The 20,389-nt window shown below is 50.0% G+C and overlaps 1 protein-coding gene across 1 annotated transcript; it reads left to right on the top strand.

Moving 5' to 3' along the window:
• Nucleotides 1–10,324: 10,324 nt before the first annotated feature.
• Nucleotides 10,325–19,390, top strand: SLC31A2 (solute carrier family 31 member 2). Its single transcript, XM_004747832.3, has 4 exons — nt 10,325–10,445; nt 14,699–14,765; nt 16,865–17,051; nt 18,003–19,390. Exons 2-4 carry the CDS (start codon nt 14,699–14,701, stop codon nt 18,169–18,171), a joined length of 423 nt encoding a protein of 140 aa, XP_004747889.1. The 5' UTR covers nt 10,325–10,445; the 3' UTR covers nt 18,172–19,390.
• The last annotated feature ends 999 nt before the right edge of the window (nt 19,391–20,389 follow it).

Genomic DNA, 20,389 nt, shown 5'->3' on the forward strand with positions numbered 1-20,389 from the left:
TTGCTTACTGAGCAAGCACCTTGATGGGCCCCCTAAAGTCGACCATTTTGTTTGCCCCTAAGAGGGGGCCTCTGGAATCAGACTGCTTGGGGTCTGTCCTTGACCCGCTGTGTGCCCCGAGCAAGCTACATGGCCTCTCTACAAAGATGGGGATCGGCAGGACTTTCCCACCATTGGCTATCGTGCTGATTGGAAAAGAGGGTCCATGCAGAGTGGTCGCAGCATAGAATCAGGTCCACAGTAAAGGCTCAGTGACTGTTGGGTACCGCCTAGCTGACAGCTGTTACTGTCATCCTTCATATATGCCAGGATCTTGGGCAGGCTCTGGAAATTCCGGAGAAAACCCCACGTTTGTATGACTCAGCTCAGGACACTACCATAGACTGCGTGGTTTAAACAACAGATAGCTATTCTCACAGTTTTCTAGGCTGGGGAGTCCGAGATCAAGGTGCTGGCAGATTCTGGAGCCTGTGAGAGCCCACTTCCTGGTTTGCAGACGGCTGCCTTCTTGCTGTGTCCTCCCAGGGTAGAGAGAGCTTGAGCCCTGGTCTTCCTTCCTTCTCTAAGGACACTAATCCCACCTTGGGGCTTTACCCTCATAACTGTATTTTAAAAACCTGATTCACTCCCAAAGGCCCCACTTCCAAATTCCATTGCACTGGGAGTTCGAGCTTCAACGTATGAATTGTGTTGGGTAGAGCGAGGGATACAAGCACTCGACCTATAGCAACATTTGAGCTAGGGGGACAGAGAAGTTGACAGATCGTTAGGATACTGCTTGTGCTAACAACTTGGCCAAAGAAGGAAATCTAGAGATTCTGTGCAACTGATTATCTTTATTCCTCTCCAGGGGCCCGGGGGAGGGAAATGACTTTCTTGAGTTTTGAGGACACTAGAAAGCACAGTTTGGAGTCAGGTCTTCTGAGTCTCAGTCCAGGGGACAGGGGGGGTGAGGGGGGGATGTCCACTGCTGTTTATCTCTCCGAAGGAAAAAGACCTGTATCCTTGCTCCTTTGAATTGACTAGAGCTCTGATGAGAGTTTTCTGGAAAGGCCACCTCTCAGTGACTAGAGACATAATCGAGGTTGCCCCTCTACCCGGTTCTTGTGCTCAGTCCAGTGATACAGCAATACGTGCAGGCAGCTTTCTGGAGGGTGACAGCTTCATCCGTCCCCCTGCAAACCAGGCAGGGATCTGCTGATGGTGATGGTCTGCAGAGGAGGGTGTCTCGGGCGCCCAGAAATGGGAGGAGAATTTCACGAGCTGTATGAAAGTGGGACCCAGACAGACTAGCCCTGGGACCAGTTAATCACATAGTAAATCAACAAGGGCTCCAACCCGCCAGAAGCAGTGGCAGCCCCGGGGTCTGTCAAGTAAGAGACTGCCCATGAACTCTGCAGCATTTGTGACCCACATGGACCTCCCGGGGGGTGTCTCACAGCACACACTCAGCAGGCACCCCTTCCCTTCCCCTTGCTCCCTTCACCAGAAGTGCCACACGCACGTAGACCCAAAATATGTGTCCACACACACGCATACGTGATTCCAGCACTCGCCCGCATTCTCAGCTCACACACTCGCTCACACAAACTCGGACTCACCCTCTCATTCTGACTCACAAGCACAGAATCACAAACCCTCCAAACACACATGCACCCACGCACTCATCATGCACAAGGTCCACTCCTCCTCCACACGCAGGTGGCCCCCCATCCACGACGCTGTGCTAGTCTCCTGGCTAGTCTCCTGTGCTTTGCCAGCAGGGAGCATGCAGGCATGTTGGGGACAGAGCACCCGGGAGATCTGGGTACTCACAGCAAAAACACCCTCCCTGACTTAGAGACCTCCGTGTGGTTCGTAGTCTGCAATATCAGAGCCCCAATCCGGGCAAGGTGTCTGTTGAGGAAACAAAGTACCACCTGTTTGTCTGTTTCTTTGGATTTGCCTCTGAGTCACTGTTGGGGTTTCAGCTCTTTATTGTCAAATGTATATACACTTTTTGTTTGGCTAAATACCAGCCAAAGGAAGATAGAAATGACGTTAATTGTCTAGCCTCTAAACCCAGATTGGCAGCTGCACGGTTAAGGTCTGGGGGTGTTGCCTTTTAGTCTGGAGGCTGTTCAGAACGGCTGTGGTGTGAAGGGGTTCCTCCCGGGACCCTGATGTGCTACTGGGGTCTCAACTTCCCTATCTAGACAGAACCCAAGGGATAGAGCCGTGTCTCAAAGACATCCCCCCCCCTTTTTAAGATATATTTACTTATTTTAGAAAGAGTGTGTGCACTAGGCAGGGAGGGCCAGAGGGAGAGGGAGAGAACTGCAAGCAGACTCCCTGCCAAGAAGACGTGGGGCTGGATCTTAGGACCCTGAAATCCTGAATCAAGAGTCAGATGCTTAACTGAGCCCCCCAGGTGCCCCTCAAAGACATTTGCTGGTGGGTGCGCATCATTTATCCGCGCCTGCCTCAGACTGGGACCAGAGCAGGACTCTTCACAGTGCCTCCTACTCCCACCCCCATAGTAAAACAACTTTTACTGTATCAGAACAGAACCAGCTTGGTCTCTCTCAAGGCAATCGAGTTAAAGCCAAAAGGTTTGTCTCCTACGGGCTCCCGTCCCCCAAGATACGAGGAGTGGGCTCTGCTATTGGTTGACCTGCGTGAGATTGCCACCTAGGGAGTTAAAAGTGATACAGCCTCAGCAGTTTCATCTGTTTCAAATGAATACTTCACTATACCATCGGGTGATAAGGTAAACAAATCCAAATGGTTTTTCCAGTTGGGTCCTTCCTCCAGTGTCAACTGATCGTTTGATTTACGATCTGTTGAGGGCCAGAATATACATAGTAGATAAACAAGGGGATATTAACAAGATGTTGCTGTCTGACTTGTTTTAAGGTTACCCGAGATGGAAATCCGTTTTCTTCATTTTTTTTTTTTTAAACCAAGGAGAGAAAACCTGCTGTAGAGGGAAATTTCCATATACAAACTAAGACCTTGCTTTGCCTAATGTTCCCTTAAGATTAGGAAATAATGTGCCATAGGGATTAAGATGTTCAGGGACACATTCAGGACTCTGCCCCCCGCATGGACCCTCCATAGGGAAAGAGAGATGGGGTCAGCTCACACTTCCTCTCCATAAGAACTAACAGTGCAGGGTCGAATTTCTTGATGCCCTTACTCTTAAAAACCATTTGTGGGGGTGCCTGGGTGGCTCAGTGCGTTAAGCCGCTGCCTTCAGCTCAGGTCATGATCTCAGGGTCCTAGGATTGAGTCCCGCATCGGGCTCTCTGCTCTGCAGGGAGCCTGCTTCCTCCTCTCCCTCTCTCTGCCTGCCTGTCTGCCTGCTTGTGATCTCTGTCTGTCAAATAAATAAATAAAATCTTAAAAAAAAAAATTGTGGGCACCTGGGTGGCTAGTCAGGTAAGTGTCTGCCTTTAGCTCAGGTGATGATCCCAGGGTCCTGGGTTCGAGCCCCTGCATTGGGCTCCCTGCTCAGCGGGCCGTTTTCTTCTCCCTCTTCCTCTGCCGCGCCCTCGGCTTGTGCTCTCGCGCTCTCTCTCTCTCTCTCTGTCAAAATAAATAAAATCTTTTAAAAAGTATTTGAGTGTATGTAGCCACTTTCAAAGCAGCACTGTTCACAATAGCCAAGAGGTGGAAATAATCCAAGTCCACAGACAAAATGAATAGATAAACAAAATGTGGTATATACATACAATGGAATGTTATTCGGCCTTAAAATGGAAGGAAATCATGACATGTGCTCCAACATGGAGGAACCTTGAGAACATTAAGCCAAGTGAAATAAGCCAGTCACAAAAAGACGGATATTGTGTGATTCTGCTTATATGATACATTGGGAGTAGTCGAACTCATGGAAACAGCAAGTAGAATGGTGGTTCCCAGGAGCTGGACAGGGCTCAAGAGAGGAATGGGAAGCTGTGGCTTAACAGGTGGGGTTTCAGTTTTGCAAGATGGAAAGTTCTGGAGACAGGTTACATCACAATGTGAATGTGCTTAACACTGGAAAATGGTTAAGATAGCAAATTTTATGTTGTCATTATACTACGGTTTAAAAAAGGGTGGGGGGGCACCTGGGTGGTTCAGTGGGTTAAAGCCTCTGCCTTTGGCTTAGGTCATGATCCCAAGGTCCTGGGATCAAGCCCCACATAGGGCTCTCTGCTCAGCGGGGAGCCTGCTTCCCGCCTTTCTCTCTCTGCCTGCCTCTCTGCCTACTTGTGATCTCAGTCAAATAAATAAATAAAATCTTTTTAAAAAAGTGTTTTGTGAATCAGTTGTCATCCACGGAGTGGGAATGTGTGGACAGCTCTGTTTTTCATACCTTTGGATCCTACGGGTGTGGGACAGTCTGGGGGGTTGGACCTCTGAGCTCCATGAAGCTCTGATGGAAAGTTCTCAAAGCCTGTGGTCTTTCTGCAGGAGGCAGGGGTGTCAGGCCTGGGAGTCCTTGGCAGCTGGAGTGGGCAGCCTCGCGGCAGGTATGAGAGGAGCCTGTCAGGAGAACTCAGGTCAGAACCCCTGTAAGCAGGGAGCCTGTGACTGAGAATTCTTGGCGGTGTTCCCCGCCTTGCACCTGGCTTCGAGAAAGAAGGGGTCAGCACAGAACTGTCCTTCCTAGTGAGGCCCAAACAAAGCAGTCTTTTCTTTCTTCTTGTCTCTCATCCTGCTGCTTGCTCTGGTTTGGCTAAAGGCCCTTCTAGACTGCAGGAAAGTTATAAATATCAGTGTTCCCTTGACAGGCTGAACAATGGCCCTAAAAAAAAAAAAAAAAATCCAGATCTTAACTCCTGGCCCCTGTGAACATTACCTATCTGGCAAAGGAGACTTGCACACAGTGTTGAATCGAGGATCCTGCGATGGGGAGATTACCCTGGATTGTCTGGATAGACCCTAATGTCATGGCAGACTCTGTCCTTTAGAGGTAAGCAGGGGACTGGACACAGAAGAGTGAAGGCAAGGTGAGATTCACAGAGAGATTTGAAGTTGCAACTGTTCAGCCCTTAAAGGTGGAGGAAGGTTCCTCCAAGGCAAGGAATGTAAGAGCATAGCTCCAGAAGCTGGGAAGTACGAGGAAAGGACTGCCCCCTAGAGCCTCTGAAGGAGTGATAACTTAATTTCATCCTAGTGAAACTGGTTTCAGACTTCTGACTCCCAGCTGTGAAGAATCCATGAGTGTTGTTTTAAGCCATCAAATTTGCAGTAATTTTTGAAAGCAGCCCGTCGTGGTAGGCTGGCTGGCCCATTCCCTCCTTCGTCCCAGCAGGCTTCACACCCACCAGAAGGGGATGAATGGGGAGTCTAGAGGCACTGAAGTGTATCCTGCATTCCTCGGGGATCTCTACTGGAATAGGGGGGAGCAGAGGGCGGGGGATGCAGCATGAGAAGTGCTCCAGAAGGGAGAAAGAGAGTCAGCCTCACCCCGGCTCCCTGAGAACGTGGAAGGAGGCTACAGGAACCCCCAGGAGCTGTCCTCCATGTGCTCAATGACCCGGATGAGCAAGGTCAAGTTCCAGAGCAAAGAAAAAGCTCAGAACCCTTGCAGACATGTCTCAGGCAGGGAGGAACCTGGACTCCGACCGTCAGTCTTCAGAACAACCAGGCCCAGAGTCATCAAAGTTCACCATCTCCAAAAGGGGCAAAGCCCCATGGTCAAAGACAGGGCTTAACTGCACACATGTGACTCCTTCTAGCATGTTCCCTGATGTGCCCTGAGATTCCTTGCTGGAGAGGTTGGGGGAAGCGCCTGGACAGCCGGCACCACAGCCCTGTCAGAACTGCCCATTGGTGAGCATTCTCTGTGTGCCTAGTGCTAAGGTCACTCCCCTCATGGGCTCTTCTGAGGAACTTTATTGCTTTTGTCCCCTCATCATCATGAATTTTTCTCTCATTTATTTTCTACCTTTTCTTGATTGTCTGTGAGCTGTCTCAAAGGCTTTGTGTGGCGGCAAGACACATTCATAAACAAATGGTTGCTTTCTTTTCTTTTCAAGATTTTATTTATTCATTTGACAGAGAGAGAGATCACAAGTAGGCAGAGAGACAGGCATAGAGAGAGAGAGAGAGGAGGAAGCAGGTTCCCTGCCAAGCAGAGAGCTTGATGCGGGACTCGATCCCAAGACCCTGAGATCAAGACTCGAGCGGAAGGCAGAAGCTCAACCCACTAAGCCACCCAGGTGCCCCAAATGGTTGCTTTTTTAAAAACACTTTCAGGAAAAGCAAATGTTCAGGACACTCCCCACCCCTGGTTTCACCTCACCTCCACTAAGTGAACCCAAGGGATGAAGAAGAAATCAGCCTGTTGTCTATGAAGGCCTAACAGATTATCCCCCGAATCTAAAGCCACCATTTTATTTTGTCCGAGATCTCGTGAGACAGGACTTGGCTGGACAATTCTTGCTTGGAGTCTCTCACACGATTTCACTAAGCTGTCTGCCAAGGCCATGGTCATCTGAAGGCTTGACTGGGCTGGAGCTCCAAGGAGGCTTCCCTCACGGGTTGCCAGCTGACAGCTGCGCGACCAGCAGGCCGCCAGCTGGAGCATTTATTTGGAGCCTCTCCATGTGACCTGGGCTTCCTCACAACACAGTGACCTCAGAGAATTCAGGTTTTTTGTTGTTGTTGTTGTTGTTGTTTTTAATACTTAGTAGTTCAGAGCCCTGAAAGTGGGAGACCTAATATATAAAATCTTCACTGCCTTAAAGAAAAAAACAAACAACTTTCAGGGAGCCTCGGCAGCTCAGTCAGTTAAGCATCCAACTCTTGATTTCAGTTCAGGTCACCATCTCAGGGTTGTGGGATCGAGCCCCGCTTGAGGATTCTCTCCCTCTGCCCTTCTCCCTGCTCGCCTGCGCAGGCTCTCTCTCTCAGATAAATAAATCTTTTTTTAAAAAAATAACTTTCTTGAGATATAATTCATATACCATAAGGTGTAAAAGTTTACTATAGTTACAGAGTTGTACAACCACTACCACTATCCAGTTTCAGAGGTTTTGTACCACCGAGAAGGAACCCCACACCCACTACCTGTCACTCCCCTTTCCTCCCTCCCTCCAGGCCTGTCCCGGCGGTGAAGGCACTGCTGCCCCTCTCTGTGACCAGCTGGGCCCACTGTGCTTCTTCCTGGGTTGGCCAAAACCTGGCCCAGAGGCCCCTTGCTCTGAGCCCTCAGTTCTCACTCCCTCTTCTAGGCTGAGGGATTCCGTGGGTGGGGGAAAGACAGCCCTGCTTTTCCTTGTTCTTCTCCATAAATTATTTTCTTACTTTTGCCAAAAGCTGCCTCTAACCCGCCCAAACTCTCATGAAGAATAAAACCGTCATGTCTCACAGGCTGCTTGGCTTTCTCCCACTTCCTTTCTCTGAAGCAATGAAGCACAAGCCATGAACCTGCTGGGATTTATTCATTCATTCATTTAATGCACATTTATTAACAGTCTGCTTTGTGACGTGAAATGTTTTAGGAACTGGTGCCTTTCTGAACAAAAATACAGAAATCCCTGTTCCCCTGGATCTGGTTGAGTGGAGAGAAAGGAACAAGGAATAACCAAATTAAAGAGCATCTCGCAAGGTGATAAGGACTACAGGGACATACAGCGGAGTAAGCAGGACAGGGACTGCTAGAGGGATGCCAGTTTTAAATAGGGAGGTCAGGGTAGGCCCCACCAAGAGACTGACATTCAGGAAAGACAAGGGAGAAAACCCCACGTGAAAAACCCTTCACTGGTTTTCCTTTGTCCGTGAATAAATTCCTGACCTTAAACATGGCCTTCAGCTTGTTGGTGGCCTAGATCCTGCTTTCTCCAGTTCCACCAACACAAAGTACACTATGTAAACACACACACCACACACTCTGACAAGTCTTGAATGTGTGGACTCTCCCTGTGTCCCACACAGCAGGTAAGGAATGTTACTCACAGCACAAACATAACGTAACAGGGTTCGCGAGAGAACACAGGAGGCTAGCTGAATGGAGCAACATGGAAAAACAAACAGAAGTCCTAGCTGGCTGTAGGGACGCCTGGCTGGCTCAGTTCGTAGAGTATGCATCGCTTGATCTCAGGGTTCTGAGTTTGAGCCCTATGCTGGGTGTTGAGAAAAAAAAAAAAAAAGAGGCTTAGCTATAAAGTGAGGCTTCCGACCTCAAGCTCATTCATAACTGCAGATCATTGGATGTGGCAGAACTGTTAGAGGTCATCCATTCTACCTCTCGGTGGGGCCCAGGGAGGGATGGTGGCATTCTTGAGATCACACAATCTTAGCTGCACACCAAGGTCAGTTATTCTGCAGGAATAATATTTTATGCATGCAAGTTTTGTTGTTGTTGTTTTTTTTTTTTTTTTTTTTTTTTTTAATGAGACTTCAAGTTCCTCTATTGAGTGTCAGAAGGAGAAATGACCAGTTAGACTTCCCCTCCACCAACAGACCACAGCTGAGCTGAGTGCCAAAGTTAAAGGGCTGGTTGTGGATCTCTGTGAGGCCCAAGGCAGCACCGTCTTTCCTGACTGAGGATTCTGTCGAGGGGCTCTAGGTACGTGCTGGAAAACAAGGGTGGACTCTGTTGTCCCTCAGGAGGAGGGGACTGTCAAAACACAGAATCTGGAAAGAATCTTGCCATGGACTGAGGCTTGGCCCATTCTGGTGTGATCTTATGTGTTGGGATTCTGTGGCTGGCACCAGATTCTCTGCCTGGGGGCCAGACGAAGGGAGTCTCTGATGGCTCAGAAGGAAAAGGGGGCATTTTAGAACTTAAGGGCTAAAGTGTGATAAGCATAACACACATGAGGAAGTTAGAACTAAGTGAGAAGGTCATCAGATTGTGACAAAGCCAACAAAAACAGTCAAATGAATGATGCTGTGTTGTCAATACTTCTATAGAAGGATGGGGGTTGGGGGGGGTGAGGGAGCACATGAGAGGCTGCTTATGTGAAGGTCAAGTCTTCTTACTCCTACTTCCCCAGATGATTATACCTAAATCACCTAATCCCTCCCAAGCTCTTGGGGCCGAGATGCTTCAAGAATATCCATAAGCCCTTCTCCCCACTGCTTCCTTCATGGGCCAGTGCCTCTCTCCCAGACCTCCTCATGATCTCAGTCCCATATTCTCTCCCTGAGGCTGCTCCCATTCCTGAAATCTGTCTAACCCCCACTATCCTTCAGATCGAGGTTCTTAGAAGCTGTGTGACTCTGAGCAAGTGTCTTGACCTTTCGCAATCTGCTTCCCATCTGGAAGCATTTGCACTGGTGATGAACAGGCCCACCACTTATTGAGCAAGCTCCCACTGCAGGGTTCTGTGCTGAAAATTTAACATACATGTCTTCGTCTAAGCCTCACAACACCCCTATGACATAGATTCTGTTGTTATTTTCATTTTATTGACCAGGAAACTGAGGCTCAGAAGCATAAAACCATTTGCCTGAGGTCCCATAGCCAATACTTGACTAGCTCAGGATTTGAACCGAGGTCATACTCCAGGCTCAAGTCCCCTAGTACTGTCTCTGGTAAGGTTTCTCTGAGGATTCCCTTTTCTCACAGGAGGACTAGCAAAGGGTTACTAAGTATATTTAAAAATGAAATACTGTTAGGGACACCTGAATGGCTCAGTAGATTAAGCAGCTGCCTTCAGCTCAGGTCATGATCCCAGAGTCCTTGGACTGAGTCCTACATCGGGCTCCTGGCTCAGTGGGGATCATGCTTCTCCCTCTCCCTCTGCCTGCTGCTCCTTGTGCTTGTGCTCTTTCTGTCAAATAAATAAATAAATAAATAAAATTTAAAAAAAGAAATACTGTTAAAGGTCACTTATCCACCAGAAAAGTCTCGCTGTCCAGGCACCAAAATCAGGTGGGTGAAATGGACAGACAATACACTAACAGAGAATAAGAAAAAAGCTTATCACCCTAGTAACCCAAGAAATACAAGTTAAAATTAAAACAGTGTATGCTTTTTGCTTATCAGATTGGGAAAGATAGGAAAAGAATGACTACATTAAAGCCCCAGGGGCATGATTTTATTTACTCCTAATTTGTTGCTATTTTGTCCATAGACTGGACTTGACAATTTTTCCACTCAACATGTTAAGCTTCGTGAGTTTTATTAGAAGAGCAATAAACTCTGTAAGGATAGTTGCAAAGACAAGTCAAGTGCAAAACAAGGTAAGGGGCTGAACGGAGCGCAGCAGGTGGCCCGCGCTGCGCTTGGGGCTCAGGCTGGCGCGCCGCGGGCTCCATACGGGTGGGTGCACTCCAGGCCGCCGGGAGAGAAGCCACGCGCGGGGACCACAACTCCCAGGTGCCCGCGCGCCTGCCTCGCCACGACCATGTGACCTCGCGGCCCAGATCGCGATCGCGGCGGCGGGGGCAAGACGGACTCGGAGCGAGGAGTCCCCAGCGAGCGGTAGCGGTCCTTGCGCCCGCCCGGCGCGCTCACCTCCAAGGTAAGTCTCGCGGCCACCGTCAGCGGCCAAGCGGGGAGGGTGGACGGGAGCAGGGTTGAGGGGACGCGGGAGGCGGAGCCGGCGGTGGCTTGCCTGTGTTTTTTTGCCCTTATCCGTGCCTCCTGCTGGCAGTCAGTCCGGCCCCGACGAACAGCGGGGGCGCGGTGGGTGAAGACAGACTTGGCGGGGGGCATCCCCTGCCCTGGACGCAGTGACTTGGGAGAGATTTCGGGGGGCCCCCATCAGAAGGAAAAGTCCCGCGCACTTCACGCACCGAGCGCACGCCCCAGGGCCGGCTCCCTGTCCTGGCAAGCTGGTGGTCTGAATCTCAGGTCCAGCTGCTTTCCATCTTCCCTACATTTGGGTAGAAGTCGCGTTTTACACAAACTGGCTTTTTAGGCAGAATTCACCGGGGTGGAGAGAATGACAGCTTGCAAGACTCCTTTTGGTCTTTAAAAAAAATCATCATAACCCCCACGATTATCATAGAATTTAAGATACAGGAAGCCAATACTGGTCATTTAGTCAAACGTCCTCCCCCACCACCTGCTAGCCTTCTAAAAGGGGAAATAGATGGGAAGAGCTTGTGAAAAGTTCCTGAGCCAGGCAAGTGCGGGACAAGGACCTTAACCTCCCCCTGACCTGCTGGGTTTATTAATGAGAGAGCTCTTCTCAAGTCTAAGTAACCTCAAAGGCAAACATAAAGAAGAAAACAAGTCCCTGATTGCGCTCTTCTTCACCACAGCCCCTCCCTACCCAGGGTGGGGCCCTGAGGAAGGCGCAGATAAGTTGGACTTGGGGCTGGAGGCTGAGATTCTGCCTAAGTGGAGAAACAAAAGCAGGGTGCTGCCGCCTCCGTGCCTGACCACAGGGCCCTTTAATTTTTTTAAAAAAAGATTTTATTTATTTATTTGACAGAGAGAGAGAGATCATAAGTAGGCAGAGAGGCAGGCAGAGAGAGGGAAACAGGCTCCCCACAGAAAGCCCAATGTGGGGCTCAGTCCCAGAACCCTGAGACCAGGACCTGAGCTGAAGGCAGAGGCTTAACCCACGGAGCCACCCAGGCATCCAGGGCCCTTTAGTTTAAATGCAGCACCAAGTCGGGATGTGCTGATTTGAATTTTTCTCCAGCGAAAAAGCCGGAGTGGGTGAGCCTTTGTCCTTCCCGGACTCCTCACTCCCCAGTCAGGTGGAACTACTGGAACATACTAAACTGTCCGTCTTACTCTGGCTGCCTCTTGGCCCAGTTAGATGTCTCCCGGGGGGGCCTTCCTCCCTAGCACCCGCAGGGGGCCTCCCCTGTGCCTCCTCACTGACTGCATTCACCCTGTTGTACTGATCTGTTCCCTTCCCTCTCCCATAACAGATGGTTTGTCCCTCGAGGGCCAAGGACTTGTCTCATCCGTCTCCATATCTCCAGCATCTACACCCCTAGCAAAACCAAAGTCAGTGTTTGTCAGCTGAATTACTTTTATTGCTTTGTGGGTGCTCAAGTCTACAGCAAAAGCTTTGAGGCCCCTGAGACAGCTGGCCCAGGCCCAAGGATGATAGAAGGAAGCCAGTTAGGGAACTTCTCTGATTAACTAGCTGTTGGGGACATTCCAGTCATGCCAGTTGCTTTATTAAGTGAGCTCCGAGAAGGGGCATGGTGCAACGCCTGCCACCTTCCCCACTGCAGAGGTGGTGCTCGAGGCTTCTACTGAAGCTGAATGAGCGGAACTCCAGTGTAAATGGAGTTTTTCACAGGATGATTTGGACTTGTTTTCGCATGTCCGCCTTTCGCGAACATTTTGCCATATTGACAAACATGCTTTTTGAAATCATAACAAGGGGCGTCTCTGGATAGTAGGACTCAAAATAATTTCTACTTTCTTTTTGGTACTGTTTCAGCTTTTACGTTAAACAAGTACCTCCCTCACATTGGGGGAGTAAGAAGCTGTTTTTATTTTATAATTCTTCTACATGATTTTTTTAAAAAGATTTTATTTATTTATTAGATAGAGAGAGAGAGGCAGTGAGAGAGGGAATACAAGCAGGGGGAGTGGGAGAGGAAGAAGCAGGCTTCCCGCTGAGCAGGGAGCCCAATGTGGGGCTCCACCCCAGGACCCTGGGATCACAACCTGAGCAGAAGGCAAATGCTTAACTATTGAGCCCCCCCAGGCACCCTTTAATTCTTCCACATGATTTTTAAATGACTGCCTAGATTAACATTTTCTTCTTAGGAGGTCTTGGGCAAATCCCTTCCCCTGTTGGGACTCATTTTCCCCACCCGGGAATGAAATGGGGACAGAGAGGGGCCAAGTTGGACTAGATCAGTGTTTAACACTGAGTTTCCGCGGAGTTCGGAGTGCTCACCCCTCTTCACTCAGTGCCCTGGTTTTATCTGGTGGAGTTACAAGGAAGATTTTATTTGCTGGTAATCCCTGACCAAGGGAAAACAAAGAAAGAAAGAGAGGGAGGGAGGGAGAAAGGAAAGAAAGGGAGAAAGAAAGACTGAAAGCCAGGGGACTAAAGCCTCTGAGAAAATTATATGTCCCGGGGATGTGCTGCCCAGCCTGGTGACTATAGTTAATGCTACTGTATTGTACGGGCGCCTGGGTGGCTCAGTAGGTTAAGCCGCTGCCTTCGGCTCAGGTCATGATCTCAGGGTCCTGGGTTCGAGTCCCGCGTCGGGCTCTCCGCTCAGCGGGGAGCCTGCTTCCTCCTCTCTCTCTCTCTGCCTGCCTCTCTGCCTACTTGTGATCTCTGTCAAATAAATAAAATCTTTAAAAAAAAAAAACTACTGTATTGTATTTTTTTTTAAGATTATTTATTTATTTATTTGACAGACAGAGATCACAAGTAGGCAGAGAGGCAGGCAGAGAGGGGGGCTGAGGCAGGCTCTCGCAGGGCTTGACCCCAAGACCCTGGGATCATGACCTGAGCTGAAGGCAGAGGCTTTAGCCCACTGAGCCACCCAGGGTCCCCTTGTATTGTATGTTTGAGAGCTGCTGAGAGAGTAGGTCTTAAAAGTTCTTATCACAAGAAAAAAAAATCGTGACTTTGTGTGGTGATGGATATTATCCAGTCTTAAATGTGGTGATCATTTCACGATATGTACAAATATCGAATCGGGTTTACACTCGAAATTAATATAAAGTTACACGTCAGTTGTACCACAATAAAAAAAATAAAAAAAATAAATACTTCCGAAGGACACTCTGGGTCTGACATTTGGGGAATCTAATACCTGCCTTAGAAGGCCAAGGCTTCTGTCACCCGATCCCACTTGCCCAGATCTCCTCGGCTGGAGGGCGGAGCCGCTGTTGCCGACCCGGGTCCTACTTACCCAGTGATGAGAGGGGACCTTTCTTTCCCCACCCCAGGACAGTGACCTAATATTCATCCCTCCGGCTTGAATCTTGCCAAACACAGTCATTAAGCCTGGAGTGGGTCCTGAGGATTGCCACCCGGCTTCTTGTCCTTTCTTGGCAAGCAGGAGACAGCCTAGTATCCTGGAATGCACAGCACTCTGGCATCCAGCTGGACCCGGCTTTGAATCCAAGCTCTGCCAACTTACTAGCTTTGTGACCTTCAGCAAATGATTTAACCCTTCTGAGTCTAGTGTCTTCAGTTTTCTCTTCTGTGTGATGGGCCTGACCATCCCTGTCACACAGAAGACAGTTGTGAAATGAGGTAATGTACAAGAAGCGATTGATGCCACCCCGAACACGGGCGGGTTAAGGCGCTCTTTGAGAGGGGCATTCAGATGCGTGTGGCGTGGTCTGTACGTCTACCTTTGTTCTTTCCGTAAGTCTGGGAGCTCATCAAGGGCAGAGACGTTAAACTTTGTCCAGAATGCTGGGCAAAGAATGGGGTCAGCAAATGTTTAATGAATGAGTAGACAGATGTGGAGTCGCATGGGGACTGCAGCCGCTTGCCTCTCCATGATACACATGGCCGGAACAGAATGACTGGGGCCCCAGTGGGGACATCTCAGCATGACCTGAGGACACTGACCTGTGTGTTACCACCCGTATCTCACGTCCACCTCGAGTAGGGCCATCTCAATGATAGCTCTGCTGCTGACCTACTGTAGGACCTTGGGTAAGTCTCTGCCCTGTCTGGCCTCAGTTGGTCCTGATGACTAGTGGCCCTTCCAGCACTTAAGACCAGCGACCTCGTTCCTCTGGGCCTTTAGGGGAGGCTGTTGGAGAGCATTAGGGACCAGGACTCTTACTGCCTTGAGCAATGCAAATTCCCTTTTCTTTCAGATGCATTTCATCTTCTCCAATGAGGTGGTGCTTCTGTTTGATTTCTGGAGTGTCCACAGTCCTGCAGGTAAGAGTGGGGAAGCCTAGCCTTGTAGCTCGGAAAGCCTTGTAGCTCTGGGCCGTGGAGAGCCTGGTTCCCTTTAGCGCTACCCTCCGTGGACATTCAGATGAGCTTGACTCCTCTTTCATAAGCACTGAGCAGGAAATTGGCATTTATAATTCCAAGCACGTCACAAAAGGCTCCATTATCTCACTGATTGTCACAAGGCCCAGAGAGAGGCCAAGGATACAGCCTTTGCCTCTATGACACGAGAAGGAACTGAAGCTCAAAGAGGGAAGAGGGTCACATAGCGAGTAAGCATCAGAGCCAGAGCTTGATCAAGGCCTCCTGTTGCCTCTTAGCACCCACCTAGCACCTACCTCCTACCATGTCCAGCACCAGCTCAGAAGTCCAGAACAGCTGCTGCTGGCTGGACCTCAAATGAGGCACCAGTTTGCAAGAGAACAGTATTGCTTTGACTAGAAAAGGCAGAGCTGGGCGCAAATTCATGACGTAGTTGTTTCAACTTAAGTAACTGTATCTTAAAAAGTAGATGGGAAATGGCCCAAGTTCCCAGGCCTGCAGGTAATGATGAGATAAATCACAGTCATCCCTACAGCGGGTCACCAGCCCCTACCACCCCGTAAGCCCAGTCACTGCAGCATTCCTTCTCAAGGTTCTGGGTTAACTGGGCTCGGCTAAGCGGTCCCCACTCACAGCCTGTCACGCAGCTGTGGTCAGACAATGGCTGGAACTGGAGTCCTCCTGAAGGCTTCCTCACACTTGTGTCTCCCGGTTGCTGCTGGTTGTCAGCGAGGACCTCTGGCTGGGGGGGGTTGCCGGCGGAACACCACAACATGGGGCGTCTCCTAGGGCCTGGGCTTCCCTGTGGCAGGGCAGCTGGGTTCCAGGAGCGAGTGTGTCAAGAAAACGAGATGGCAGTGCATGGGATTTTTAAGACCTTAGCCTTGGAAGTCACAGAGCCTCACTTCCATCTTGCCTGGGTGAGGAAGTCACAAAGGTCTTCTCAGCCTAAAGGGAAGGGGCCGTGGACCTTGACGGCAGGGGTGCTGACACTGTAAGAAGAGCATGTGGGGTGCGGTGGGGTGAGGTGGCCACCCTTGGACAATAGACTGTATCACAGATACTGTGATGCCACAGAAATAAGGCAGATCTGTGTGCAGGGAGGGGAACCTCTCTGCGAGGTGTACTTGGATGACGTCAGACGTGGAAGCACATACACAGGTCGATGCCTACAGTGGGTATCCCTGGAGAGCTGCAGAGGAAAAGGCTCCGGGGAGAGGACTGGGCTTTTAGGGACTGGGCTGGGAAGAAGACTTACCTTTCACTGTATCCCCTTTGGTCCCAGTTAAATCCATACCATGTGCATGTAATTACATGTAATTTTGTATTTTAAAATATCACCTGCATCTTTTGTAGATGATTTCCTCCTGGGAGCCCAATAAAATAACTATAGCTGGCGTATTTAGTATCCCTCCTTGTCTTGTAAAAGAGAAGTAGCAATTGGCCGCTAATTTTACATCAGCTCTCGTAAGCACTTCACGTTTTCTGTAAAATAACTTAGTGGTGTTTTCCACTATTATAAAAGCATACACACAGCACTGACTTCGGAAAATTAGGTGAGAAGAAAAAATCCTTTATATCCTAGTTTGCTGAAGTAATTATAACTCCTTTGTTGTATCTCCCTCCTTCCAGACTTTTCTTTATACACATTCCTACTCAGGACCTTGCTGTACATGCTCTTTGCCCCACAAGAAGTCCTGACAAAGACTTGTGCCACCTGCAGTGGTTGCCAGTGGGGGCAGTGCTGTGTGACCTCTTGGCCCTCGGCCCCTGGCTTTTCAGACCTGGCTTTTCTTCCTGATCTCACAGCCGTACCCCAACTGGCCATCCTTCCCCAGAAAGAGCTGGAGGGCAAAGAGACAGTGAAGTTCTGAGCCCAAGGTGGTTGAGGAGGAAGATGCCAGAGAGAGGGAGATGGAGTGGAGTCAGGGGGGCCAGGTGGAGGTGCACTGCCGCTCCATGCCCCGGGTCCTAGGGGAAGCTGTCAGAAGGGGATCAGGGCGTGCTTGGCCACGTCTCTGCAACTCGGCTTTGTTTGACAGGCATGGCCCTTTCGGTAGTGGTGGTCCTGCTCCTGGCTGTGTTGTATGAAAGCATCAAGGTTGGCAAAGCCAAGCTGCTCTACCAGGCCGCAGTGAGCCTGTCCATCCCCACCAGCCAGCTCACTGAGGAGACAGACCAGGATTCTTCTGGCTCAGACTCACCCCCGGTCAGCAGAACCCGCCTCAGGTAACAGGCACAGCTGTGGGCCATGGCAGCATACTCACATTCACCCTGAGAGAGGCTGGCCCCAGAGGGCTAAAGCAAACAGGCCTGAGGAAGGACTTGCCAGAGTGCTTACGGGGAATAAGTAGTGAGGTGAGCTCGAGCTCGGGTCTCTTGATGCCTGGGCCAGAGCTCTACGAACAGCCACTCGGGAGGCTCAGATCCTCAGAACTCTGGTGCAGGCCTCAGTCCAGCAACACGGGCATCCATCCATCCAGATCTCAGCAGCCTTTCTTAGGTCACTAAGGCTTCCAAACCCAGGCTGGAATCTGCAGCTGTTCCTACACAAATAGTAAGGCTTGCTGTCTGCCGCGGACCAGTCTTGGCAGAGCAGCTCTCACTTCCCGCCTTCCCATCCGTCTGCTAAGGCCGCGCCATGGGGTCCCATGTCGGCCCTCTCTCCAGCTCCAGTGGTGCTTCCTTACACGGGTGTCTCTTTCCTTACACGGGTGTCGCTGCTGTTCACACCCAGCCTGCAAGGGAGGTATTCTTATCCCTCCTTTACTGATGAGGAAATTTTAAGTTCAGAGAGGTTAAGATATCTGTGCTAAGCTACAGTAAGTAAGTGGCCGAGCTAGTAGGTTGAGAAGGAATCTCCCACAGCAGATTCAGAAGGAAAAACCTACCTGCCTTACTGATGATTTTGTATTATCCTTATCAGACATGACAGGATACATGTTTCATTTTCCCTTTTTGTCTTGGGTGCTAGGAAGCTCAGAGCTGAATGTAGTAGAGAGGTGATTACCCAAGGCTCCTTGTACAAGCCCCTGTCCCCTAGCAGTGGTTTCTCATGTGTCTCTTCAGAAAGAAGTCTCTTCTGGGTCCAGCACACAAATATAAATAAGCTGGTCCAGAGGCTCTAATTCCTGATACCAGCTCATTATCAACATTAACTTGACTCTTCTTTTCATCTAGGTGGTTTTTCTGTCACTTCGGCCAGTCTCTAATCCATGTTGTTCAGGTGGTCATAGGCTACTTCATGATGCTGGCTGTCATGTCGTACAACACGTGGATCTTCTTCGGTGTGATTCTTGGCTCTGCTGTGGGCTACTACCTGGCCTACCCGCTTCTCAGCATGGTTTAGCTGGTGAGGGCTCTGCAGGCACTAGGGGCCGGAGCGAGCTATGGCCCCCTCCTGCAGATGCTGAGCTTCCAGCCCTGTGTCTCCCATTTCTTCTGATGGCTGTTCCTCACCACACTCCCAGCTCCTGGACATGTTCTGCCGAAGCCAGCACTTGTTGCCCAGAGTTCAGAGGCCCCTGCAGCTACCTCTGCCCTCAGCCAGCCTGGACGGGGCCCAGGCATGGGCGTTTTGTGCCTTAATAATGCTGTGACCTGGCGGAGAATGAAGAGACCAGAACCTGGGGTCAGGGTTGCTGAGCCCGTGAGGACTTACCTCTCTGACTCAAGATTAAGAATTTCCAAAGATCTTCAAGACAGGGAGAGGGGTTCTGGGTGATGAAGGCCACAGAAGCTGCATACCTTCTGCCCTCATGATTTGTGCCTTATAAAGAGGAGCACCTACCACTAGACTTCCTGACTTCTTCTGTATTTGAGGGACGGAGACCAAGCTGGCTCCTTTGTCTCACCTTTCTGCCTCTGGGGCACATAAAGATGGTCTGTTCTGCGGATCACGGTGACAAACTGAGATTTTTCATTTTTTCCCACTAAACTCCTGGTTCGCAGTTTTGCACATGAATCCAAAATTTTCAGTGAAGTGACTTCATCAGATTCCTGATGGATATAGCAGCATCTGCTAGGAACTGTTTCTCTTTCTTGGGGGCATGACAGCAGATTCAAAGCAGAGAAGCGAGACTATTCCCAAGGCTCCTGACCTATCTGCTGCACGGTGAGCTGCTCCCATCAGACAGCACTGCCTGCGGGAGGAAGGCAATCTAATGGCTTGAGGGGCCCGGGGGTGCTTCTCAGGACCCCAGTGCTCCCTTCCTGCTCCTGCTTTGATGCAGAACAGAGAACTACACTGAATATTCAGTATTTCGTGTTCTCAAGTTCGAACTTACTGCTCACTCATCACATCTGGTGGGCAAACACAGTTAAGCCACAGGGAGTGTCAGCTGACGATGCAGGAAGCAGTCAAACCAAAGCATTACACATAGAGTTAGGTGGGACTCTCCAGACGGTTCGCTTGACAGAGAAGCAAACATGAGACCCAGGGAGGGAACATCATGGCTGGATACTGGAATGTCTGTGCTCAAGTACCTCAAGGGCTAGAGGAAAGATGGTTTTAAGCTTCAGGAATTAAAAAAGAGATAGATGTTTTAATAAATACTATTTTTAAAGTCTGTGACCATTCTTGTGTTTCTGCTCAGACAGCAAGCACATGCCACCCCGAAGCCACTGCAGGAGCTGAGGGGGGCGAATGCAGCTGGTAGTGCTGGCTGTGGGGTTGTCCAAGGACAGGGTCTGTCCATCTGCTAGAAGACAGCTCTGTGCTCTGGGTAGCCAGCCCTGGAATGCTGTGCCGTCAGGCAGACCCCCGATGACCTTGCCTCCCCCAGAGTCATTCTCACGTTCACACACCACATCCCGACTAGGCACTGCCTGGTGTGAGAAAAACAACTAGCTATCATGTGGGCTGCAAATCATCTTCTCCCCCTGAGGGCAGTAGCAAAAACTACATAGAAACCACTTTTTAAATTTGCAATGAGAACCATAAGAAAGTATGTGACCCCTTCAGTATTGACCAGTGCAACCCCCCAGCTCAGCAGCTCCATGTCACGAAGGGGGTGGGCGGTAAAATTTCCGGGGTCCAGCGCGGTCTTGCTGATGGAGCCTTGAGGATCCAGTTCCAGGTACTGAGCAGCTAAGCCTCCCTCCCCGGGAGCACTGCTACCAGGAGCACTTCCACGGCTTGTCGGCAAGCTCTCAGTTTGATAACGCTGGTAATATTTGTGAGGGTTTTTAAAAAAATGTCTGCTCTAGAGCTGGTTAGACTACGCATTTCAACATTCTTCATGGCCAAGTCATAGAATGTAGCACTTTCTCTACCTGAAGTTTGTTTGTTTTAATTTGACACGTGTCTAGTGCTTTTTATGTGCCAGGCAGTGTTCTAAGCACCTCACAATATTAACTCATTTAACCCTCACAACCCAGCAGAAACTCTTTGTCCTGGTTTTAGAGAAGAGGCAGCTGAGGCACAAAGAAGTTAAATCGTCACCCAGTTCACGAGTGGCAGAGCTGGGCCACGGCGCCAAGCAGGCTGGCCTGGGTCTGCTCCTCAGCACAGCTGAGCGTGGGGCTCACCAGGTAACTGGCCGAGGCCGTGAACGCAGACAGTGGGG

The sequence above is a fragment of the Mustela putorius genome, unplaced genomic scaffold (assembly GCF_011764305.1).
Source record: "Mustela putorius furo isolate JIRA1106 unplaced genomic scaffold, ASM1176430v1.1 tig00000580_pilon_pilon_pilon, whole genome shotgun sequence".
Classification (NCBI taxonomy): domain Eukaryota; kingdom Metazoa; phylum Chordata; class Mammalia; order Carnivora; family Mustelidae; genus Mustela; species Mustela putorius.